Source organism: Rhea pennata, chromosome 27 (genome assembly GCF_028389875.1).
Source record: "Rhea pennata isolate bPtePen1 chromosome 27, bPtePen1.pri, whole genome shotgun sequence".
Taxonomy (NCBI): domain Eukaryota; kingdom Metazoa; phylum Chordata; class Aves; order Rheiformes; family Rheidae; genus Rhea; species Rhea pennata.
This window is the reverse complement of record NC_084689.1, coordinates 2,000,081-2,023,970: the sequence shown is the minus strand read 5'-3', so window position 1 is coordinate 2,023,970 and position 23,890 is coordinate 2,000,081. Positions and strand designations below refer to the sequence as shown.

The window sequence follows — 23,890 nt, the reverse complement described above, 5'->3', positions numbered from 1 at the left end:
TTTGTAAAGGATTTCGGCATCCTGCCTCCAGAAATTGGTTTTAATCACCACTACCTTCCACATCAACTAAAGGACATATTTCAAGCAGATTTAAGGTAACCCATTTACTTTCATACAGGTTATTTAAGCATCTTTTGCTTTATCCTTTACTGCCTCCCCCTTCCTATCCCCATGTTCCTAAAGATTAAACTAAACCCAGCTTCCTTAGCAAGCCTGTGTGCGTCTCAGAACTCCCTGTCTGCAGACGCCTGCTTGACACTCCAGGCTGGACGCATGGTTTATTACAGTACAATTGCTCAGCTGCATCATTTTGTTTCTCCTTTAGAAAAAAGCAAATGCAAAAAAATTACCCTTTATTTATGGAATAAGGGTGAGGATTAGTAGCTACCATTACATGTGTCAAAACCAGGCCACTCCTGAGGTGCACAGCACCCAGAAGCTATGAGAAATCGAACAGTAACCATCCTCCGCCCTTCAAAGACATTAGAGAATGCGAACCCCACTAATGCTCCCTCAAAGTAGCAATGCAGGAAACATTTCAGATCTTAAAGAGTAGAAAAGTCAATAGGATAAGTAGAGGAACTTCCCTACCAAAAACCCAGACAGGGAAAAGCCCTCAGATAACTACGGTTCTTTTTAAATCACTGTTCTTGGAGAGGGAAGCAGAGCATGCAACTGGACCACAGCACTCCCACCAAAACACAGCTTCCCGGCAAGCACCGAGTCGGGAAACCAGTGAGCAAGGTCTGTCGCAGGTGTCACCGAAAGCACCCTTCAAAAGAAACTGGCCAGTGAAGCTCCTACGCACTGAAAGAGACTATTTACGGGCCGCGCAGGAAGTTCTTAACTCTGCGAGAAAACAGACCAGAGGTCACAATTCACGTTTCATCAGCTCTGACAGCTGAATATCCCTGGAAGTTCAGGCAGGAGCTATCAGTGTTTAAAAAAAAAAAATTTAATGAAAGGACACAGGAACTATTGTTTCAGAGAACAGCAAAGTCCTCCCTGGTCCAGTCCGTCTTTAGCAGCACCCACATCAGACACTGCTGAAGGAAATGAAGAAACCCAGCGACAGGAGATGATTCCATATTCTGACTGGAGTGAACTTCTTCCCAGTTCCAGGCAGTTTATAGCAGTTTCATTCTGAATCACAAGCTTGCAGATTCATTTTGGGACAACGTGTTAAAGCCCCACAAGTCAGGAAGTTAATGAGTTGCTGTGACCTAATCAGGGCCACCACACCACACCTCCAGCAAGTGTCAGACTCGTAGCGAACAACTTCAAAGGCTGGGCAGACCTTAAGCTCTCCCTGAGAGCAAGGGCTGCTCCCTTCCTAAGCCTCCCAGTGGAAAGGTGAGCCTGGCAAGAGACGACTACCTTATATGGCTTCCAAGACACAATTTCCGCTTGCCCAAGCTCAGGCAGGGTGGAAAAAATTTGCTTCCCTGCCACTCCGCCCAGCCCAGGCTCTGAAAAGCATCCACTGAATCCTGGATCTGTAAGGAATGGAAGAATTTACTCTAACATTTATGTGTATCGTAATCTCTGGAAGAGGTAAAGCCAATGTTTTGACAACAAGATAGATCATCCCAAACACCAGGAGAAAAGTGGAAGCAAAATGCACCAGCAAAGATGCACAGAGAGGTTGTAACCACAACCTTCTACTCTTTACACGCCATATCACCAATTTTTCTTGTTATTCAAACACACTTAAACTTCCTAAATTTCATGGCAACAAGCTTTACAAGTCAATTATGAATTGTGAGCATTGTTTCATTTCACTAATTTGTCCATAATATGCTTTATTATATGCCAAGAGTTTAGCTTTCAGAATCAAAAACTAGCAGAGTCTCAGATCAGGTTTATGCATTGCTTTCTTCCTAAGTCAGCGCTTCCTTTTGGTAGTTACAGTTAATGACACTGAAGCCTGTCCAAGCTTCTAGTGGCGGTAAGGTTGATGTAATTTACACCCATGTCATTATCAACTTCTCTAAGCATGGCAGAGAAATTCTCTCAGACTTACCCAACACAGATCAAGTGTGCTTCCCACTGAATGTAAATATAATCGTGTCTACGGCACTGTTTTTAGCTATAAGTTTTCTTGCATTTGCAGATATTCAAAGCATAGCAGTTGAAGTCAATTACAAGTCCGCTTTATTTTCAAAAAACGCTCTTATGTGGATTATCGTAAGATTTTTAGTTTCTAAAATGTGTATTTTTCCATTTTCTCTCCTTTGTCTCCTACACTAGGATCATCCCCCTTTTTCACAGCACATTCTTTTCCATCCAAGAACCAGGGAGAGATTTATCTCTAGCCATTGACTGTCTTCACTTTTGTCTACTAGTCACCAAATGGCAGAAAACAGCTCATCCACACGCAGATTCTCTCAAAAGGGAGAAAAATGGAGGCAAAGAAAGCTTAAGAAACTAAATTCTGCCAGTTCCCATGTTCCCTTCTTTTGGGGGACTGGGAAAGACAGAAACACAGTCCATTTGATTTTCTCATAGAAAGCAAGAGCCAAAAACAACTGAAATCAGTGCTGGAGCTGGAAAGGTACAACAAAACTCACACAAACATAGAGTCTAGACACTGAAATGTGGAAATATGATTCAAATAACCACAACTGGCACATAATGTATTGATTGCAGCCCATCACAGAAGAGGCCCTCAGTGAGCAAGAATACTGAAAAAAGGTTAATTTAATGTCTTCCACTTTGGTTTTAGAAACTACAGATCTTTTGGGCATAATGATGCTGACTGAGCGAGCGTTTCTTCCATCCTGCTGGGCTTTTTGCTAAGCCTCTATGTAACACGTTTATTCTTGCTAGATAATGACAATTAGCTGAAACTATTCTCACAGCACAGATCTTGTATGAACAAAACTTCTCGAGCATCAGGTGATGGCTCTCTTATCAGAGGACAGCCTACCAACTATAGCACACAGGTCTTGAAATGTTTCAAGCAAGCAGTGAAGAGGATGTTTGTACCGGTGAAATCAAACTGCTACAAAGGTGTAGATGACCAGCTGTTCTTAGGAACTTCTGCAGTACTTGCTGATCCCCATCACAGGTGGGCACAAATCTAAAGCAGAAGTCTGCACCTGCCTTTAAACTGATAGCATAATCTGGAAAAGAGGCCAAAGCCAAAAGCGTAAGTCAAGCCTTTGCTTGCAATCGTACGCACAGATTATACTTCAAGACACTGGATTCAGCCCTCTTCCCCACGATGACCTACTTTTCTGCAGTGGAGAGGTATGCCCCAGGACCATGCCCAGAGCCTCCAGGGACGGCTGCAGGTTCTGCACGTAAGAAGAGTAATGCTAATAGTGGCAGCTGGCCTGAAGAGACTCTAAGACAGTAAAATATCTCAGCTTTCCATGAAAGCCTTAGGCTAAAGCATTTCCTCCTGCATCTCAAACAACAAGGAGAGGTTCTGCTGCACAGATAGGAAAAATAGAGGGTTAACAGCAGGCAGACCGTAGCTACATCAGGGAAGATTCAAGTTGGGTGGAGGTGGGCAGCTAAGTAAAGTCATCCTCACAAGCAGTGACCTCTTTTCGAGTTAAACAAATGTTGGTTTCTTTAAATTAAAAAGGCACTAGTCCAATGTAAAGAAAGGAGAGACCAAGTGCACGGCACAGTGTTTTTCTAGACTGCCTTTTTGCTGGAGCAGTGTAAAAAGGATTGGTTTTTGGAAGTTTGCTTTCTCACTACAGCAGTGATACACACCATCAGTCTGCAAATCAACTGCAGAGGGTTATCATCCTGTTTATTATAACAATTCTTAAAAAAAAAAAAAAAGGCAGTCAAAAGGCAATACTAGGTTACCATGGTGTGCAAAAATTGCCTTATGTGCACGGGATGTTTCTAAGCAACACACGAGCTACTATAGAAAACTCTTCTTATCAGCAAATCCAAGCTCCTTCCCTGGATAATGCATCTAGGTCAAGCTAAGGAATGGTGGACGAAGACTACTAGTTCTGGTGATGTCTCTTCCGTATCCACTCTGTGGATAAAATATTAGGAAAGTCCATGTTATCCAGCTTTTTTTCATTAGCATTAAAGTCATTTCTGATAACAGTCCCTCTAGAAACAACATTAACCTTAATTATTCAGAGGTAACTTGAGCTCATCCTTCTTGAAGTTATGCCTGACGCTGAGCTGAACACCACTTTTCGCCTCCACTTCCACTCTTGCTCCCCTAAAACAAAATAAAGCCAACATATTCCATGACCGTATACACAAATTAGATCCCAGACACATGCATCTCTTCAAAGTCTACCTAAACCCATGCAGCCACTCCATCCATTCAAATGCATTCTCTTGTGCATTAGCAGCAAAACCACTAAGTCAGCCAAAATGTATTCTTCTCCCATGGATTAGCTGGCACAAATTAGTATAAGAGTGACGCATGCAGTCTGTCCCTTCCATTTTTCAACATACACAAACACCAGCGATTTGGAGATGCTTCACAAGTTTACAATTAGAATTTACGGACCAAAGTGAGTCTAATACAAAGCGGGGGATGGGCAAACTGTTTAGGAGATAACCCATTCGTTTACTAATGAGATTTCAAATATCTTTTAAAATAAACTTCCCCATGCTCACGAGTAATAAGGACTGCTCTGCTATCCCAAGAGAGCCTGCACTACGCAAGCGAACTATTTCAACAGTCACCATCCGTCTGCCAAGGAGCACTATGACAGCAACTAACTAAACAGGACAGAGCACTTCAGACTGGTTCAGAAAAAAAAATGATGCTGGAGCATGAGCCATTAAGACTGCACATGCTGAACACTGACTGGTTTACAGCAAGCACACAAGCCACTTGAGGCACAATTTGTTACAGTGCACATCAGTCAGGTAAGAGGTCACTGCAAGACTATTTTAAAGAGACTAATCTGAATGTTGCATTTGATCAGATAGGCTTCAGACAGAAGTAAAAAAAATTATAATAGCTTTCATTCCTCCCTTTGCTGCTGTTTAAGTTCAATAAGAAACTATAGAATAAGCTGGAACAAGGCTTTAGTCTTGTAAGGTAATGAATAAAATTGCCAAGATCCAGCTGCTAGATCCATTGACACAAGTGCCAAAATGCTCCAGTTGCATAAAAGAAAAAAAAAAAAAAGTAGCCTCATAAGATTGGGAATTGGAGGGGGAAATCAATCTAAGGGGTTACTCTTCAAGTTTGCTCCCCAGTAATGTTAGAGAGCAAAAAAAAATATTAATGCACAAATGCAGCTTTTTAAATTAATAGCATCCATTCAAGACATATGATTTGTTGATAAAAAGCAGATCGTGTTTGAAAAAAAGCACTGTCAGTCACAAGGATTTTGTCACAAACTTTCTGTTTTCCCTTGGCATGTCACCAATAGACCTACTTCTTTAGTCTGTTACCACCAGTATATAAAAAAAAAAGCATAATGGGTTTATAATTTGCCACTGAATCCCATAGCAACTGTACGTCACTTTAGATGTAAATTACAGACAATTCTTTCCCATGCAATTTGAAAACTATAGAGACGAATCTATAATTTGAGCAGATCTAAATGGTATATGGTTGAGAGAAAAAGCTACCCTAAATAATTGAAAGGAAACTGCCAGGGGCCAAAACATTCCTCACGCACAATGTTAAATGTCTCTTTGTCCCCCTCCTTTAAATGGGAGGTGCCACATTCAGGTCAACATTAAGAACATTTAGCAAGAGTTTAGCAGTTCGGCATGTTCTGCATATCCTGCCCCATTTTTGCTGATCTCGAGGAGATGTACGTGTACCATGAGCTTCCTCTCTAACCAGCCTCCTCGCGGCTGATTCATTTAGTAATGTCACAGCCTCATGTTACTGATGTCATAACAGCTTCACTTTTGACAGACTACAGCATCGGTGAATTAATAGGGCAGGAGAAAACAGGTTACGGGAAAGGAGTAATGATGCAAAAGGCTTTAGGATAATTTAATGAATTTTGATTCAAAGGCCACGTTGTTCTCCTCCTGACACCTGTAAGAAGCTTTCAAGCCTCAGGTCAGCATGAAGAGATATGCTTTACCCTAAAAATCCTGTAATGACAGCAAGAGACTTAATTTGGCATTTCATACTCAGAACATAGTAAGATTAAGGCATCTATAATAATTTGCTCTAAAACGAAAGGGTTTTTTTATTTTTTTTTTATTTTTTATTTTAAGGTGACTGTATGAGGTTTGGTTTAATCCTCACCTTTAAGAAAACACTGCTCTTGCCATTACTGGTTTGAAGAGAGCACGGAAGGCACAGGGAACGCAGAGTGCTCCAAGAGCGGGGAAGCCACACTTGTCAGACAGGGTTCCAAAATTCACTCAGACAGTAGAGCACGGGGCAGTGTGCTTTGGTTATCTCAGCCCCCAATAAATATTTGTGCATCTGCCAAAGTTCACCAGTGAATCCACTGGTGGCTTCAGCTCAAAATACTTCATATAGCAGGGACAGAGTTAACACACAAAGAGGAGGCACCGTCCAGCTGCTTCTGCACCACTCACCGACTGACCTGAGCAGGATGCCAAGACCCTTTTTGCAGTCCTAAAGCTACATCTTTACAGAGGCTGCTGCGTGCAGGCACCCTGCAAGCCAGGACTAGGGCTGGCTGCAGAAGCTTGCGTGACATTCATCAGCTACGCTTAGGTCAACACACAGGCCACAAGTAATGGAGAAAGGTGCAACTGCAATCATGACACTTGTTGTCAAAAGATTATCCATCACCCTTGCTGACAAATACTGCTCCTTAAACCACAAAAATAGTATTTAAAAAAAACACTCAAAAGTCTGGAAATTCCCCGATAAAGGTTCCATGAACAGCTGTAACACCGTTCACGTACCATCAGCACCTATGCCGCATTAGCATGAGATGTACCAATTGCCAAGAGACGCTTCGATCTGCCATGTAACGTCCAGAATTGTGCATTCAGATTTCTACTTACCCAGAAACCCCCTTATGATGCTAAAAATATGGGTGTGAAAAGCAAAAGTTGAATGCCATGTACTGAGACATATCTAGGTAGAGTAGATGACAACAAATATAACATCCTGTCAAAATGTTACAGATAGGATCCAAGATAAAGACCAAAAGAGGGAAATAAAGGCAGACACACAAGGAGTTCCCTTGTAGTGGGACAGCAAGACAGCTGGTGACAGACCAGCAGAGATGAGGAACAGTCATGCCCCGCTTGGGGGTGGAGGGGGAACAGCTAAGCACAGCTTGCACATACACTCAAAGGAAATGCAGATTAAAGCAAAGTTAACAGAGAACTACAGTCCTTGGAGAACCATAAGAGTTGTTTTAGGCTAAAACACCAAAACAGCTCCATTTCATCACTGGGCAAGTTTACTTAGGACACATTTTCCAATGCCCAACCTTCAGCTGTAGAACTCGGCAGTCAGTGCTCATAATTTCACAACTGCACGGAAATCGTTTCAGGAACGGCAAGTTACACAAGAAGTAGATATGCAGCCTCTTAGGGTGCCTCTACATGACGCTGATGTTATTTTTTTGCTGTAAGGAGAGTTGCACTTTTTTCAGGTCTGTCACTAAATACAGAAACCCTTTATGGACCAGTAGGAGCACAGAGCCCTGCAGCCTGGACCTCCGCAGTTCTCTGCATGTTCTCTCTCCATACGACACAGAAACAACTTCCTGAAACACGGAATTGGACATCAATATGTGAAAAAAAGCAGCAGTCTCTTCACTGGGACAAGGACAGTTTAGCAGAGACTCAAGCAGGAGAGTCTCAAGAAGCCAAGTATCATTTCTCCATATTCCTGTGGCCTAATCCACACGTGATACAGCCCCACATCAGGAACACAAATGCTCTGGCAGAGGGGACACTAAAAGCAAATGGCAGCTAGCCCAGCTGGGTGATCATTTCTGGATTATGTAATCCCAATACATTATTATTAGACCAAGAACAAACTCAAGCGAGCAACTGAAGATACAAGTCTGACTGTTCTGGCAAAGATACAGAGACTTGTCGCAGAAATCATACTAACGTGCTATCCTAGTACATAAAACAGGTCAGACTGCACACATGTTGGACTTAAGGTAACACAAACAACAGTATTGGATTCCAGGCTATTATACATATTACACAACACTGTCGTCAGTTATACCACATTTAAAACTCAACTGAGCAGCAGCCTTAGCAATTTTTTTCCATTTACCTACTACAGACCAAAATTAAATCAAAGCTTAGTTTCCACAAACACACACTCCAAAGGTGTGTTAGAGTCGCTTCTTGGCATCTCCTTAGCAGAGCATTTCAGAGGAAGCACAGAAGTTCAACAAGCTGGAGAAACTGTTTATAGAGCAAATGCAGAATGAGCATATGTGTTTAATAGCCCGCTAATTGTTGCGTTATTCACAATACAAACAAGTGAGCTCTTCTGCTCTTATCCTTTCCTGCCCATTTAATCACCAGTAGCCTTTGACTATTTCTCTTTTGGGTGGTGGTGAAGGAAGCAAAATTCATTAGTGGCCCTTGGCCACCAAACAATCTAGAGACCAGACTTCATTTAGAAAATAAACACCACTATTCATGTATGACATGGACTCAGAATAGCTTCCCCAAATATTTAACACAGCTGCCTGTAGTCTTCCTACTCTCCCTCCCCCAAAAGGAAAGGCTTTTCTAATACATAGATTGTGTTTCTTTTTCCTTTTTCTTATTTGGAGAGAGTAGTAACAACTAAGTCCATATCCAAGACACTTATTGCTACTGACTTCTCATAATGCTGATAAACACTAATTAAAGTATAAGTTGATAAACCCTGGAACCGTAATTACTTTCGTCCTCATACAGAGATTGCCCAACACAGTGATGTGATGTAACCAACACCCTAAATTAAAAATAGTGTTGTGACAACATATGGTTTATCCTACAGAAGCTGGCAGGCAGGACGCTCCTAATGACAAACGGGTTAGGTTCCCAGCTTTCCCCAGCTCCCTGGCAAGGTGAAGAGACAGATACAGATAGACTCTTTGAAGGATCAGAGGAGGAAAATAATAATAATAAAAAGGACAGCTTTTTAACTCCTCTCAGATACAGCATAACGACAGATGCTGAGTATTTCCATTATTCTTTATTTACATGACTAATAAGCTCTCTGGACGCCTTTCAAGGAAATATCTCGGAAGAGACAATCTGGAAATTTCAAAATACAGCCCCACTGGAAGGGCCGGAGCCTGGCTTGGGGTGCCCCGGGGAGCCGCGCACCGACCCGGGGATTCGGGGGGGGGGGGGGGGGGGGCACAGCGACCCCCCCACCTCAACCTACCAGGGGGACACCCAGCTGCCTCAGTCGCCTCGTTGGGGGAGCATCGACAGTGCCCCCCATCTCCCCAGTCACTTACCAGGTGACCCCTCCCCAGTCCTCCGAGCCACCTACCGGGGCAGGGGGGGGAACACTGGGGTCCCCCAGGCACCTCCCGGGGTGGGGGGGGACGAGCAGAGCCCCCCCAGGTACTTACCGGGGGGGGGGGCACACACAGACACACCCCCGAGCTACCCCAGGCACGTACTGGGTGGGGTACACATAGATCCCCCAATTCCCTCCCACAGGGGCTTACTGGGGGGGCACACTGAGACCCCTCGACCCTCCCACATAGGTACTTAGTGGGGGGGGGCACACTGAGACCCCCTGATCCCCCCCAAGCACTTACCGGGGGGGGCACACCGAGAACCCTCGATCCCCCCCCCCAAGCACTTACCGGGGGGGGGGGCACATCGAGAACCCTCGATCCCCCCCCCAAGCACTTACCGGGGAGGGGGGGGGACACCTAGACCCCTCGATCCCCCCCCAAGCACTTACCGGGAAGGGGGGGGGACACCTAGACCCCTCGATCCCCCCCCCAGGCACTTACCGGGGAGGGGGGGGACACCTAGACCCCCCGACCCCCCTCCAAGCTCTTACCGGGGGGGGGGGCACACCGAGAACCCTCGATCCCCCCCAAGCACTTACCGGGGGGGGGGCACACCGAGACCCCCCGACCCCCCTCCAAGCTCTTACCGGGGGGGGGGGGCACACCGAGAACCCTCGATCCCCCCCCCCAAGCACATACCGGGGGGGGGGGCACATCGAGAACCCTCGATCCCCCCCCAAGCACTTACCGGGGGGGGGGGGGGGGCACACCGAGAACCCTCGATCCCCCCCCCAAGCACATACCGGGGGGGGGGCCACACCGAGAACCCTCGATCCCCCCCCAAGCACATACCGGGGGGGGGGGGGGCACACCGAGACCCCCCGACCTCCCTCCAAGCTCTTACCGGGGGGGGGGGGGCAGGGCCTTCTCCCCCATTTTTTTCAGGGGGGGGGGGATACGCGGGCGCCTCAGTCACCCGCCGGGGCCACGGCCCCCACCAGCATCCCCGCGCCCGGCGGGGCCGCCCCGCCGCGCTGCCCGTCACCCGCCGGCAGGGCGGCGGCGCGAGGCCGCTCCCGCCGCCGCCCCAGCGACGCCGCTGCCGCCCGCTGCCCGGGGGCTGCGGCCGGGGCCTCGTGGCGGCCCGCGGCGGCGGGGAAGGGGGGGTGCCGCGCCCGCCGCGCCCCTACCTTGCAGGCCTGGTAGCTCTCGAAGGCGCGCAGCGCGCTCTCCGTGAGCTTGACGTGGAAGACGGAGACGCGGGTGCCGCGGCCGAGGCGGCCGCAGGACAGCCCGTACCCGCGCTCCGCCTGCAGCGCCGCCATCTTGGGACCGTCTCCCCCTCCGCGCCTGGGCCGCCGGGGCCTCCCGCCGCCGCCACGCCCCCCTCATACATTATTCATGAGGTGTGTGTGTGGGGGGGGGAGAACCACGCCCTCCGCTTCCTCAGGCCACGCCCACTCGGGGCGCCTGTTGCTGGGGCAAGGAGGTGGGCAGCGCGCGCTCCCATTGGCCAACCCCAGCGGGCCGCCGCGCCGGATTGGGAGCCGGCGGGAAGAGGCGGGGATATGCAAATCGAGGCCGCGGGGCATGGCGGGGAGAGTGGTTTGGTGCAGCCCTCCGGTGCTGGAGGAGCCCCGGGGCTGCGGGAGGGCGGAGGAAGGAGAGGGGGGTGTGGGGGGGTGAACGGCCACCCCGCCACCTCTCCCCCCCCGGGGTCATTCCCCACACACACCGGGGACCCCTCCCGGGTATGGCCGGGGGGGGGGGGGGTGGTCCGGGCAGCAGGCGTCATGCCGCCAGGCCAGGCCTGCAGGCCTCGGGCACCCCGGGGGGGGGGGGGGGACAGGCAGTGCCCCCGGCCCACCGGGGCACCCCGAGGTGGGAGCAGGTGCTGGAGCGATCCGGGACGAGGATCCCCTTTCCCCCACGGCCAGGAGCCGAGCAGAGGGGCCGGCTCCCGGCTCGCAGAGCGGCCTCGGCGGCCCCCAGCCCGAAAGGAAGAGTCCCGGCAATGAAGGAATTGTCCTTTTATTGGGAATTTCACAGTCGGCCGGGGGCGGGAGGAGAGCGCGTACAACTCCACGCGAGCGGATCTCTGAGACCGGGGACAGTGACGGCGGCTGCGGGTCCCGGCGCGCGGACGACGGGACGGAGGAGCCAGGAGGGAGGGGAAGGCGGCCCCGCCGGCGCGAGGGGACACATCCCTCGCACCCCGGGTTTCTTTGGCTTCCTTCGGCGTCGCAGAGGCCGGGGCCGCGCCGAGGAGGGCAGCGGGGCGTCCTTCCCGCCGCCGCTCCCTGCCGCGGGGCTGGGCAGCGCGGCGCCCGCCGCGTATTGCTGGGTTGGCATCGACGGCGACTTGCCCGTGTGCAGATGCTCCCGACGCACCCGGGGCAAGTTCGGGGGTCTCCGTCCCCACGGCGGGACCCAACCACGCAGGGAAGGGGTGCGGGAAGCGCCGGGCGGCCGTTGGGAGGGGGGTCCGGCGCCTCCGGCAGGGAGCACATCCTTATTTCGGCGATTACCACTCCGCAGAGGGGGGTTTGGCAGAGCCGCCGGGCCCCAAGAAGCCCTGGCTCGTCCTGAGCAGGAGGGTGGCACGGTCCCGGCACGGGTCCCGGCGGTGCGGCTCTGCCGGTGCCGTTAGTTCCTCGCTGCAATGACCACGGACAAGGCCACGCCACCGAGCGCGATGGCTGTTGCGCCGAAGAGCCATTTCCAGGGGATGGACTGCAGAAGAGGGAGACACCGGCAACGTGACGGCACGCACGCGGCGTGCCCCGGCCCCGCGCCGCCCTCCCGCCGCGCTGGCGCCCGGCCACGGGGCCGCAAAGAGACGGAGCAGCGCCGGGGCACGGCGCGCATCCGAGATAACACAGCCCAAAAAGGCAAGCGCTGTGTCAGCCGTGCCCAGCGCGGCCCGGGGACAGCGTGTGCCGCAGCTCTCCGGCCAGCCCAGCTGACAGTGATTTCCAGCCGCCGGCGCTCGGAGCAGCTGGGAGCAGAGGCCAGAGCCTCCAGCTGGCATGGCCGGGGCCAGGAGCGAGGCAGCAGCTATCAGAGCTTTCCTGGCACGCTGGCCACGCGCTGGCCCCGGGCCGGCCACATGCTCCCAGCAGGGCTGCGGGGACGGCACAGCCCAGCGCACGGGAGCTGGCCTTGCTCAGCCGGGGTGTCTGCACCCGCGCGTGGGTCCCTCCGCCCGGGAGCGGAGCTGCTGCACGGGCTCAGGAGAAGCCCTCGCGGCCCCTCTGCTCGCCCTGGCACGACCCGCCGCAGCACCGAGCCTTACCCAGGGCAGCTTGTCTTTGCATTTCGCTGGGGCACCGCTGGTGCTGGGATTCCCGAGCATCTTCCTGTACATCTCCGTTTCCACGCTCTTCTGGTCCGCGTGCTTCTTCACCAGCTTGGAGAGCTCGGCGTGGATGGTCTGGGAAGGAGAGGGCAGCGCTGCAGTGACGGGCCCCACCACCCTGCCACGCAGGGCAGGGGACGGGGACAGCAGCACGGCGCTGGGCACCCGCCGCCCACACCTGGCAGCGGAGAGCGGTGCCCAGGGCGGATTGCACAGGCACCACGGAAAGGATTTTCTCCTCTAATAGAGATTCAAAAGTTTCTGCCTCAGGGACAGACGTGCCAGAGCTCTCCTGCGTTTCTGCCTGGAAGCAGGCCAGGAAAGCAGGTTTAAATTCAACCCGGTCTGATGTGGGATCGCAGTAAGACCCGCGAGCTCCGGGCACGCGGGAGTGTGTTGGCACACGCCTGAGCGCTCTGAGCCGCAGAAAACGCTGGGCTCGGAGGCAGCTCGGCGGCATAAAGCTCTGCTGCCCAGGCAGAGCCCGCAGACGCCGGGCACGCAGCGAGAAGCGCAGGTCTGCCGAACAGGGACGAGCTCGGATCGGTGCAAGCCGGGCCCAGCGCCGGCGGCTTCCCCAGAGCCCTGGACGCGCAGCCCCGTCCCCAGCAGCCGCCCAGAGCCCACGTCAGCGGCGGCCGTGGTAAGGACATCGCGCCAGCCCAGTGGCTGCGACGTCCGTCTGTCTGCCCGGCCGGCGGCACGGCTGCGCTGTGCCCTCTGCTGGGGACGCCGCGCTCCGAGCGGCACCGCCAGCCACGACCCGCTTTAAAGGCAGTATCGGTCTGGGGACGCTGGCCCAGAGCTAACCCCGTCGCTGCAGTGCAAACGGGGCGCTTGCCAGCGCATTAAGAAGTCTTGACGGTGCAAAGCAGCAGCTTACTGAGCTAACACCGCCGGTAGCTTGACGGCCCCGGAGAACCCAGGTTCCCTCATCCGAGGGCAGGTGAAGGCGAGTGTTTCTCGGCTCCGTTTTGAGCACGAGGAGCCCGTGACTCGTGCAATGCCATCGCCTGGAGTGGCGCAGGCACTTCCCCAGGAACCCCAACAGCCAGCTGGAGCAGCCAGTAATTTGCTGTACTTCTGGTTTCACTGGTAATGTCACTGCTGGGCATCTTGATTTCTTTTACCTCTCTCCAATTAAAAGCTTTGTGCAAATGGGCTGGCGAACAGCAGCCCAGCCAATGCTGACGGCACGCGAGACGTGGAGGAGAGCTGGGCTCACGGCGACCAATACCACCTGCACTCGCTTCTGTTTGCGATCCTGGTTTGCTCGCTCGCCTCTTCCCCGAGATCCTGCTCCCGGGCAGCCCAGCCTTCCCCAGGGAGCTCTCAGACCACAAGCTCTCTGCAACAGGGGCTCTCACACGCTTTTCAACCACAGAGCACCTACTTTCCCAGGTCCCATCCTACTCACGGCCTTCGGGGACCGGAAAACATGATGCTAATCACAATGTTCTGGTGAAATGCCCAAGAAGCGGGCAGCTAAAACAAGCCCAACCCAGGACTGAAGCCTGTCGGTACAGCTACGCAGCCTGCCTCGAGCCCAGGCTGGCTGGGGCCGTTCCCTGGCTCCGGCAGGGCTTCTGATTTCTCCCCAGGCTCCAGCCCAGCAGCTGATCATTAACCAACCGGAAATTCCTGACCCAGGGATCACTCATGCCTCGCACTGGCCTGGGTGCTGGACGGAGGACGAGGGCTTCTGCAGCGGCTCCCACAGCCCGGTGAATCCCGCTCTGGGCTGCCACGAGGGACTGCAGGGACACGGCTGCACCCTGCTTTCTGTGGTGACAGCGCAGGGCGCTGGAGCCGCTCCGCAAAGCTGGGCTGTCCGGGACCCTGTGCGCAGGATTACTGAGCAAGGGACGGGTTGGCAGGGAGTCCTGCTGCCACAAGGACCAAAGGGCAGGGAGGGAGTATCACAACCCGGAGATAAGGGCTCCGCTGGCTCAGACAAGCTCAGACATCGCACCATGGGGTGCTAGCACGCAGTGCACCGTGCCGTGGTTATCCAGCCCTTGCACGGGAGCACCGAGGTTTGCAGTTTTGCATGACCAAGAGGAGAGCCCTGCAAAGCCCAGGTCAACAGAATCGCTGGCAGCGTTCACGGCAGCCTACCTTGTTCGAAGGCTCCAGTTTCAAAGCCGCCTTTAAGATGGGGATGGCCTCGCTGTATTCCCCTTGCTGGGCCAGGACCTGGAAGGCGAGGCACAGAGCTGAGCAGGGCGCGCAGGGGCCGTCCCGCACCCCCCACCCTCCGTCCCGCGCGGCAGGGCCGGGCCGGGCCGTCGAGAGCAGAGGGCAGAGCCCAGCTTCACCTTGCCCTTTCGGAAGAGGGCCTTGATGTTCCCTGGCTGGTGCTCCAAGACGAGGTTACAGGACTTCAGGGCTGCCTCGTAATGGTCCAGTTTGAGCTGGGAGGCTGCCAGGTTGTTGAGACATTTCACCTTCACGTCTAGCAGCTCGGCCTCCTCCTCAGGGCTGAAGTCTACTGCAAGGATCCCAGAGCCCGGTTACACCGGGAAAGCAGGAGCCCAGCCCTCCTCCCCGGGCAGGCCCACAGCGGCAGCAGGTACCTTTCGAGCTGGAGCTGATGATCTTGAGGGCAATGTCGTAGGAGTTGATGGCCAACACGTAATCTGCCTGCTGGTAGTAGAAGTTGCCGCGCTCTCGTTTGCGGTTGGCCAGTCCTATCTTCTCCTTCCCGTTGAGCAGCTCTAGGTCCGGCGCATCCCGAGCCTCCAGCAGCTCCACCTCAAGGGTGAGGGCTGCGTTGGGTGGGATGTCGGGGCTCCTGTATCAAGCAGGGCACCTCTGAGGGCTCTTGCAAAGGAAGGGCTACGCTGATGGCTGTCCCCTCTGCCAGCCCCCAGCCAGGCTGGGCCATGGGGATTTAGCACTGCCTGCATCTCACCAAAGCCACAGGCTGCTCCAGGCGGCTCCGGTCTGCCCTTCCCCACTCCTCACCCTCCACACTCACCTGCCCTGGGAGCCGTAGCAGTACTTTGCATCTGACATGATCAAGGCTGTTTCTCCCATTTCCAGAAGTTGCACACACAGGTCCAGAGCCTACGGAGATAAATTTTGTGGAAGGAGGTGAGCGAAGGGCCCTGCCCCTCTGGAGAGGGAGACCAAGGGGCTGCTTCCCACCAGCAGACAGGCTGCACAACCAGGGCCGTCGCTGACTCCAGGCCCTGCTAGCCATCCGTACTGCCCTGTGCCCGTGCCCCATCCCCAGTCAGCAGGAGGCCGAGACTAGAGGGAGCAGGTGCAGAAGCCTGGTGCTGCAGCCCTAACCGTGTGCTCTCCTCCGCAGCCCGGCCACAGGGCTCGGCCTCCTGGCTCCTACCTGCAAGACGTCGCAGTCTCCCAGCGTGAAGGTGAGTCTGGGGTTCTCCTCCACCACGCTGCCGTCCTCCAGCATGGCCTTCAAGCGGACGGTGACATCCTGGCCCTTGCGTGGCCGGCTCTCCACCCCTTGCCCTGGCACCAGAGTCTTCTTCTTGAGCAAGCCGCTCCCTGGGCAAGGAGAAGGCGGAGGCACGTCAGCCCTCCGCAGCGGCAGGGCCCTGCACGGGGAGGGGAAAGGGAGACGGCCTGGCTCCAAGCCACGTCCCCCAGTTTCCAGCAGCGATCTCCCGCACCAGCCAGCCTTCCTTCTGCAGGAAGTGCCGCTGGGTTGCCCACTGGCCATCTCGCCGCATCTGCCCTAAGCGATGGATCCCCACGAACCACGGCAGAGCCCAGCAGCAGCCTCTGCCCCTGGGTGCCGACTCAGGTGTGAATCTGTCTGTCCAGTTCTTCCTGCACTGCCGCGGCCTGCTGGCATGTGGCTGCCGCTCCCAGATCGCCCGCAGAGCTGCAGGGAAGCCCAGCTCTTCCATTCTCCCCTGGGGAAGCCCGTTCAGCTCCGTGGGCCAGCTCAGCGCCTTGGACAGGAGTGGAAGATGCAGCAGCTTCCTCCACAAGCTCTTACCCAAGACATCAAGCCATTCCTGCGGGTCCTCGGCTGCTTCCCCCGGCGCCTGCTCTGAAGGCTGGGCATCCTCCTTTGCCGGGGTCTTCGCCCGGCCCATGTCCTCCAGCGGGGGCAGCTCACTCAGGTCGTCATCATCATCTTCCAAGACCTCAAAATCCTCCCCGCTGTCGAGCAGAGAGGTGCTGGCTCCGGTGAGCTCTGGGCATGACAGGTCCGTGCCGCTGTCCGCCCAGTCTGGGGAGCTGCTGCTCTGCTCCTCCCCGCTGGAAGCCATTGCCGCGGAGCAGGGAGAGGAGCAAACTAAAGGGGAAAAAGACATGGAAGAGGTTGGTCCTTCGTTTGCCGTGGGGATGAACGCAGATGTCAGCCCTCCCCCAGCCCAGACGGAGCACCGCAAGCAGTGACGAGGAGCAGGACAGGATCCACCAGCCCTGCGCTGCTGGAGAGCCGCGACCGTCCCTCACCCGTCCAGACCTCACATCCCATCCCCAAGGAGAGCAGCCAGCGAGGACGGAGCACGCTCTCCTTGCCCCCGGGGGTCTGCGGGGCCTCCCCCCGCCCCGCGGGACGCGCTGACAAGCTGAGCCGAGCAGCCAGGCGCTCCGGCCCCGCTTCTGCGTAGCGAGACACCCGCGGGCCCGGCAGCGGGAGGCTGCGCTCCCCCTTCCCCCGGGGAGCCGGGCGGCCGGAACCGAGCCCTGGCCAAGGTCCCGAGCGCCCCGGCCGATGGCCGAACCCAGGCTGCCCCGCGGAGCGAAGGGCCTCGGCGGGAGCGAGGCCCGGCCGCCGCCGCCGCGCCGGCCCCGCTGCGGCCTGTGCGCGGCGCTGGAGCCGGGCCCGGGCAGGAGACACCCCGCGGAGGGCACCGGCCCCGGGCCCCGGGCCCCGGAGCGCAGCCGCCCGCCGCGGTGCCGGGGACCCCCCCGGCCGCCCACGTGCTTCCCCCCGCCCCGGGCGCGCGCGCGCGCCCCCCACGTCACCGCCGCCGTCACGCGCCGGGGCTCCCCCTAGCAACAGCCGCCGCCGCGCGCCCCCCGCCGCTCCCACCTGCCCCGCGAGCCAGCCGCCGCCGGCCCCGCCCCGCCGCTCCCATTGGGCCGCCGCGCCGCGCCGCGCCCACGCCATTGGGCGGAGCGAGAGCTCGTCACCGCGTCGTTGGACGGAGCGCCGCGCCGCCTTAAAGGGGCCGCGGCGCAGCTCCCGGCGCCCCGAGCGGGTCCCGGGGGTCCCCGCCCGGCGCGGCGGGGTGTTTGTAGCGAGGCAGCGGGCGCCGCGCCGCGGGGAGGGTCTGTGGAGGGGGGGGACACGGCGCCTCCCCCCCCCTCCCGCGGGCCAGCGGCCGCCACTTCCGGCAGGGCGCCGTGACGCAAGGGCGTGCTGACGTCAGGTGTCGCGCGCTGCGTGACCCGCACCCCGGAAGCGCGGCGAGACCCCCGCGCCGCTGCGGGCGCCGGCGCCGCTCCGCCATGTGAAGCCGCCGGGACCGGCTCCCCCGGGTGCGTTACCGGGCCGCAGCCGGCGGGCGCCCGGGCCCGAGCAGCACCTTTAACCGGGGAGGGGGACGGGGTTCGCCGGCCCGGGCCGCGGCGGGGCGGGGGCCCTGTTACCGGGCGGGGGAGCCGAGGCCCAGCGGGGACGGGGGGCTCCGCTCGCGGAGGGCCTCGGTGGGGCCTCGGGAGGCTCCGTTACCGGGGCCGGGAAAAGGCAGAGCGAGGAAGGGGGGGTTCCCTAACGGGGGCCGGTGCAGGGCAGGCGGGGGGGGCTCCGTTACCGCGGCCGGGACGTGGTGGTGGCAGGGGAGCTCCGTTACCGGGGGGGCAGGGAGGGCCCTAAACCCCGGTGCGAGCCAACGCTGTGCTGGTCCCGCAGGCGGCGGCGGCGGGCGCAATGGAGCCCACGGCCTCGCGCGTGTTCTGTGGCCGGGTGCTGGGCATGGTCAACGCCGAGGATGTCAACGCCATCATCCAGGCCCAGAAGAACATGTGAGTCCCCCTGGACCGGGGGGGCGGGGGGGAGACGGGATGGGACGCGATGCGGGACCGGCCTCCCTCCGGAACTTCGCCCCGCGCTAACGGCAGCCATCTGGGAAGGAACCGGCTGCTCACGGGGCCGAGGGTGCGAGTGCCCGGGCCCTGGGTGTGGCCCTGGGAGCGAGCTGTGCCGGGGGGGGGGGGGGGCTGTCACAGGGCGTCTTCAGAGCCCCCTTTCCGCTCTGGACAGGTTGGATCGATTTGAGAAGACCAACGAGATGCTGCTCAACTTCAATAACCTGTCGAGTGTCCGCATGCAGCAGATGAACGAGCGGTTTCTGCACCACACCAAGACGCTGGTTGAAATGAAAAAGGACCTGGACAGCATCTTCCGAAGAATCAGGTGGGGCTGGGGGGGCTGGGAGTGTCCCCCCAGGCGGCAAGGGGAAGGGAGAAAAGATGCCTAAACTAAAGGTCTGTCTTCACCTAGACAGATCACAGGTGTCTGCAGAGAGAGGAGTTGAAATGCGACACCCCTGTATGCAGGTCTCTGGATGGTCACGGAAACCAAAAAAAGGGTGGAGAGAGAGAAGCACGTAGCAGAGCAAATGTGCAGAGGAAGGGGAGTGGGTGTGGGGAGGGCACTGGTTGCTGAGGTCGGAGTTTCTGGATTCCCAATTCCTGCTTTCCAGCCTGGCCGGTGACTCTCTGCGCTCCCTCTGTCAGCAGGGAGGGACGCAGTGCTGGCACTGCTCGGGAGGGTTACGAAACTCGGGATTTGCAGAAGTACCTGATTTCCTGATGGGGAGCGACAGGAAAGCTCTGGGAGTTGGGTAATGCTGGAACTTTTGACTCTGAGCGCAGGGAGCCCCTTGGCACAGTGCTTGGCTTTCTGAGGAGCAGATTGGAAAGATGCAACGTTCCCCAACAGTGCAGCAGAGCCAACTACAGCGGGAGGCGCGAGCCGGGCGTCAGAGGACGAGGGATGTGGTTCAGCCCCTGAGCGGCCCCCGAGGCCGGCTGTGCCAGGCCGCTCTTGCGGGGGATTTGTCAGCTCGTGTGTAAACCTAGCTCTCTTTTTCTCCTCTGCTCTTGCAGGACGCTGAAAGGGAAGCTAGCTAAACAGTACCCGGAGGCCTTCAGCAGTGAGTGATTCCTTGTTATTAGATCCGATTTGCAGCTTTTATCTCAGCTTGCTTTCTAGGAAGCCTTTCCTAAGAACACACGACTCAACTTTCTGGAGTTGTGGCCCCTCTAAAGAACTGAGACACCCAGGCATGAGCCAGCACATGGCTGCGGCAGTGAAAATCTGCAGAGCTTTTTTATTCTCTTAAATCTGCTTCTAAGAGGTTACAAAGCCAGAAATGGCTGCTAATTTAGGTGACATCAGTCATTTATTGATTACTGTTACGTGCAGTCAAAATTCAATTTGGAAGGGAGCAGACTCTCTGCTGTGCTTATACGAAGCTTTTTGCATACCTGGTGTTACATGAGCCATATGTTTCTCTGTCACGGATGGCCAAAGCAGCAGAACTAACAGCTGCATCTTTCTTTCAGACATCCACGAATCTCCGATTCTAGATGATGATGATGATTTTGACCCTGTTCCAAAAAGCACGACAACTACCATTGCTACCTCTGAGCAGAGCACGGAGTCTTGTGACACGAGCCCTGACATTATCTCTCCAACCATGAGTCAGGATTTTGAGGATTTATCACAAGGCCAGTACGATTCACCGGCTGTGAACGGACAGAGTCTAACAGATGAAGAAGCTGTCAATGACCTGGACTAGGTGTATTGCTACTGTATGGCCACAGCCAGCTCAGCTGCTTGGACTGCAGAGAACTTCCTGTCCTGTATTTATATTTGTGTGTTTCCTTGGCCATTACGTTTTTTGGAAGAGGGAAGTGAAAGCTGAGAGGTGACAGCTGAGCGAAGAAGAGACCCCTTCTGCCTCTAAACTGCCACCATAGTGCATACCCTGCAGCCTGATATGGGCAAATAAGTAAAACATGGATTTGAAATGCCTCTTGTCCGTTCTCATTTGTGTGTTCAGCCTGGATCTCCCCGGCAGTGCCTGAAGGGCTGCGCGTGCCACCGCAGCCACGCGCGTGCCGCCTTGCTCTCCGCTAGTGCCACAGCTAAGCGGGAATAACAAACGCGCACCAGCAACCGCAGCAGGTTTCCCACCAACTGGCAAGAGCTCTGAGCCCGTTTCCTCTTACGTACTCACCTGTCTCACGTCGCACCGTAGACCTTCCTGCGGGAAGGGTCGTAGCCACGCTCGCTGTGTGCAGGGAGCCCGCCAGCCGCGGTGGCTTTTCCTGGTGCCTTCGCCACCAGGCTGTTTCCCTTGTCGAGCCCTTATTGGTGTCTGGGTGGGAATGGCCCCTGCTGTTACTGTCCGCTGCTGTTTGCGAGGGGCTGAAATGGCTGCAGGGGGGTAGGAAGATGGGGCTGGGGGCCAGGGGTCTGCACCAAGTGCTGGGCCGGGGGCCAGGCCTGTGGGGTGAGTGTGGGGTTTGGTGCCAGGGCTGAGGGGCGAGTGCAGGGGGAGTGAAAAGCTCGGAGCCAGGACTGTGGGATGACTGTGGGGTCTGGTGCCAGGGGATGGGGCCAGGGCTATGGGGCAAGCGCAGGGTAGGGGCCAGGGCTGAGGGGTGAGTGTGGGCTGTGGGTCCAGGGCGTGTTTGGGGCAAGTCTCTGGGCCATCGGGCCGGGCTGTGGGGTGAGTGGCGGCCGTGGGGCCGGGCCGTGCTCGGGGCAGGGCTCTGGGCCGTGGGGCCGGGCTGTGGGGTGAGTGGCGGCTGTGGGGCCGGGCCGTGGGTCCAGGCCATGCTTGGGGCAGGTCTCTGGGCTGTGGGGCCGGGCTGTGGGGTGAGTGGCGGCCGTGGGGCCGGGCCGTGCTCGGGGCAGGGCTCCGGGCCGTGGGGCCGGGCCGTGGGGTGAGTGGCGGCCGTGGGGCCGGGCCGTGCTCGGGGCAGGGCTCCGGGCCGTGGGGCCGGGCCGTGGGGTGAGTGGCGGCCGTGGGGCCGGGCCGTGCTCGGGGCAGGGCTCCGGGCCGCGGGGCCGGGCTGTGGGGTGAGTGGCGGCCGTGGGGCCGGGCCGTGGGTCCAGGCCATTCTTGGGGCAGGTCTCTGGGCTGTGGGGCCGGGCCGTGGGGTGAGTGGCGGCCGTGGGGCCGGGCCGTGCTCGGGGCAGGGCTCCGGGCCGTGGGGCCGGGCCGTGGGGTGAGTAGCGGCCGTGGGGCCGGGCCGTGCTCGGGGCAGGGCTCCGGGCTGTGGGGCCGGGCCGTGGGGTGAGTGGCGGCCGTGGGGCCGGGCCCGGGCTCGCGCCTGCGCACTGCGGCCCGGCGGGGAGCGCGGGTGGGAGGGGGCGGTGACGCGCGCGGTTGTGACGTCACGGCGGGCGGGTTCCGGTTCCGGGCGGCCCTTTTCTCGGCGGCGAGGCGGCGCGGCGGGCGGGTGCGCGGGCCGCGGCGGCGGGCTGGGGCCCAGCCCCGGGCCCCCGGGAGCGGGGCAGGGATCCGCGGAGGGGGGGCCTGGCCGGGGGGGCGGGCAAGGGGCGCCTGGGTTCATGGGGAAAGGAGGGCGGCGGCGCCTCGGGCCTTGGCGGGGTCGGGGGGGGGCGGACGCCTGGGCCCTGCCTGTGGAGCCCGCGGTGGGTCCCGTGTGGAGGCCGTGCCCCCCCCCCCCCAATAGGCCCCGCTCACGGGGTACCGGCCGCTGCTCTCCCCCAGGCCAAACGGTGCCAGGATGCAGATCTTTGTGAAGACCCTGACGGGCAAAACCATCACCCTCGAGGTGGAGCCCAGCGACACCATCGAGAACGTGAAGGCCAAGATCCAGGACAAGGAAGGTACGGGTGACCCGCCGCTCCGCGTCGCGGCTCTGCCGCCCTCGCGGGCAGTCGAGGTGCCCTCGTCTGCTGTCCTGCGTCTGCTCCCGTGGCGCTGTCGCCCTCCCCCGTTTGCTCCTCAATCCTGATGCTGTGACTAAGCCCAAACAGTGTCCCAGGCTGACGCCTCTGTCTCTCCCAGGTATCCCTCCTGACCAGCAGCGACTGATCTTTGCAGGCAAGCAGCTGGAAGATGGGCGCACTCTCTCAGACTACAACATCCAGAAAGGTATCTTACACAATTTTCATATTTTCTAGTACAAAAGAAGTTCAGGCCGCATTCAGGCTTCCTAACACACTGTGACATGTGGCAGCTTTGCGGACGGTGTGCTGGGCACTGCCCTGCAATGCCCAGTTCTTGCGGTGAGGCTCATGCAGTGGCGTCTGTCTTGGTTTCAGAGTCCACCCTGCACTTGGTGCTGCGTCTGCGTGGAGGCATCATCGAGCCTTCCCTTCGCCAGCTTGCTCAGAAGTACAACTGTGACAAAATGATCTGCCGCAAGTACGTCCTGGCCTCCGGAGCTGTGGGCAGCTTCCTTACCCCCGTTCTTACCCCGCTTCTGTGGTGGGGGGGGGTTGTGTGCTCAAAACATAGTTCCTTGGTGAAACACTGTTTTGTCTCACCTGCCTGTCTCACTGGAACAGCTCCTGGAGCTTCAGCAAATTTCTGTGTCTTAGTGCCCTCTTTCTCCACGAGTTTCCTTGTCTTTGTGCCCTCTTTTTCCATGTAACTCTCTGTCCACACAGAGCCCTGTGGGTAGCTTCGCATTCTTGATTTTTGAATGTGCCCATAGTGAGTCATGTTACCAGCCCTGCTTCTGGGCCACAGAGCTCCGTTGTGGACTGGTGACTGCTGCCAGTTCAGTAGGGAACACGGGTGTTTATAAGCTCCTACTGTGTGCTGTAATCATCCGTGCCCGGATTTATCCGCCTTGCTCTAAAGGACGTTTCAGTGCTCCCCGAGGCCTCGTCCCCGCCGCCTCGAGTCTGCGGGGCGCAGCCCTTGACGCGCTCTCTGGTTGCTCTCGCAGGTGCTACGCCCGTCTCCATCCTCGCGCCGTTAACTGCCGCAAGAAGAAGTGCGGCCACACCAACAACCTGCGCCCCAAGAAGAAGGTCAAGTAGAGGCGCCGGCCCTCTCTGCGCCGCCCCCGCGGGCGGCCCGCCGTCACCTCGCCCCCGCGGGGAGGGGTCTCAATAAAGCCTTGCTGTGTGCGTCCGGCGTTGGTGTGCGGCGTGGTGTGTGCGGGCGCCTGGGGGGAGCCCGCACCGGGCCGGGTGGCGGGAGGTGGGGGCCGG

At 57.4% G+C, this 23,890-nt stretch overlaps 4 protein-coding genes across 7 annotated transcripts in view; 2 read left to right on the top strand and 2 right to left on the bottom strand.

Annotated features, from left to right (window-relative positions):
• ELL (elongation factor for RNA polymerase II) overlaps positions 1-10,731 on the bottom strand; it is a 54,415-nt gene extending 43,684 nt beyond the window's left edge. The window contains exon 1 of the mRNA XM_062596276.1: positions 10,577-10,731. Coding sequence (XP_062452260.1) covers positions 10,577-10,711 — 135 coding nt within the window. The 5' untranslated portion in view covers positions 10,712-10,731. The remainder of the gene's footprint in view (positions 1-10,576) is intronic.
• Positions 10,732-11,401: 670 nt separating this feature from the next.
• FKBP8 (FKBP prolyl isomerase 8) lies at positions 11,402-17,831 on the bottom strand. 3 transcript variants are annotated; one of them, XM_062596234.1, is made up of 9 exons: positions 17,771-17,831; positions 16,721-17,023; positions 16,094-16,263; positions 15,725-15,813; positions 15,321-15,538; positions 15,063-15,235; positions 14,863-14,940; positions 12,682-12,819; positions 11,402-12,119 (listed from the first exon to the last, which is right to left on the bottom strand). In XM_062596234.1, the coding sequence occupies exons 1-9, from the start codon at positions 17,814-17,816 to the stop codon at positions 12,033-12,035; spliced, it is 1,302 nt and encodes a 433-aa protein (XP_062452218.1). In that variant the 5' UTR covers positions 17,817-17,831; the 3' UTR covers positions 11,402-12,032. The 3 variants fall into 3 exon arrangements, with proteins under 3 accessions (XP_062452218.1, XP_062452219.1, XP_062452220.1); XM_062596235.1 differs by lacking the exon at positions 17,771-17,831 and adding an exon at positions 17,704-17,755; XM_062596236.1 differs by lacking the exon at positions 17,771-17,831 and adding an exon at positions 17,460-17,475.
• Positions 17,832-18,116: 285 nt separating this feature from the next.
• Positions 18,117-20,718, top strand: KXD1 (KxDL motif containing 1). Its single transcript, XM_062596237.1, has 5 exons — positions 18,117-18,219; positions 18,593-18,705; positions 18,944-19,096; positions 19,792-19,838; positions 20,251-20,718. The coding sequence occupies exons 2-5, from the start codon at positions 18,611-18,613 to the stop codon at positions 20,484-20,486; spliced, it is 531 nt and encodes a 176-aa protein (XP_062452221.1). The 5' UTR covers positions 18,117-18,219; positions 18,593-18,610; the 3' UTR covers positions 20,487-20,718.
• A 1,360-nt stretch (positions 20,719-22,078) lies between these two features.
• On the top strand, positions 22,079-23,813 carry UBA52 (ubiquitin A-52 residue ribosomal protein fusion product 1). Of its 2 annotated transcripts, none has more exons than XM_062596113.1 (5): positions 22,079-22,158; positions 22,434-22,552; positions 22,734-22,820; positions 22,991-23,093; positions 23,623-23,813. In XM_062596113.1, the coding sequence occupies exons 2-5, from the start codon at positions 22,450-22,452 to the stop codon at positions 23,714-23,716; spliced, it is 387 nt and encodes a 128-aa protein (XP_062452097.1). In that variant the 5' UTR covers positions 22,079-22,158; positions 22,434-22,449; the 3' UTR covers positions 23,717-23,813. The 2 variants fall into 2 exon arrangements, with proteins under 2 accessions (XP_062452097.1, XP_062452098.1); XM_062596114.1 differs by having other exon boundaries at positions 22,102-22,106.
• The last annotated feature ends 77 nt before the right edge of the window (positions 23,814-23,890 follow it).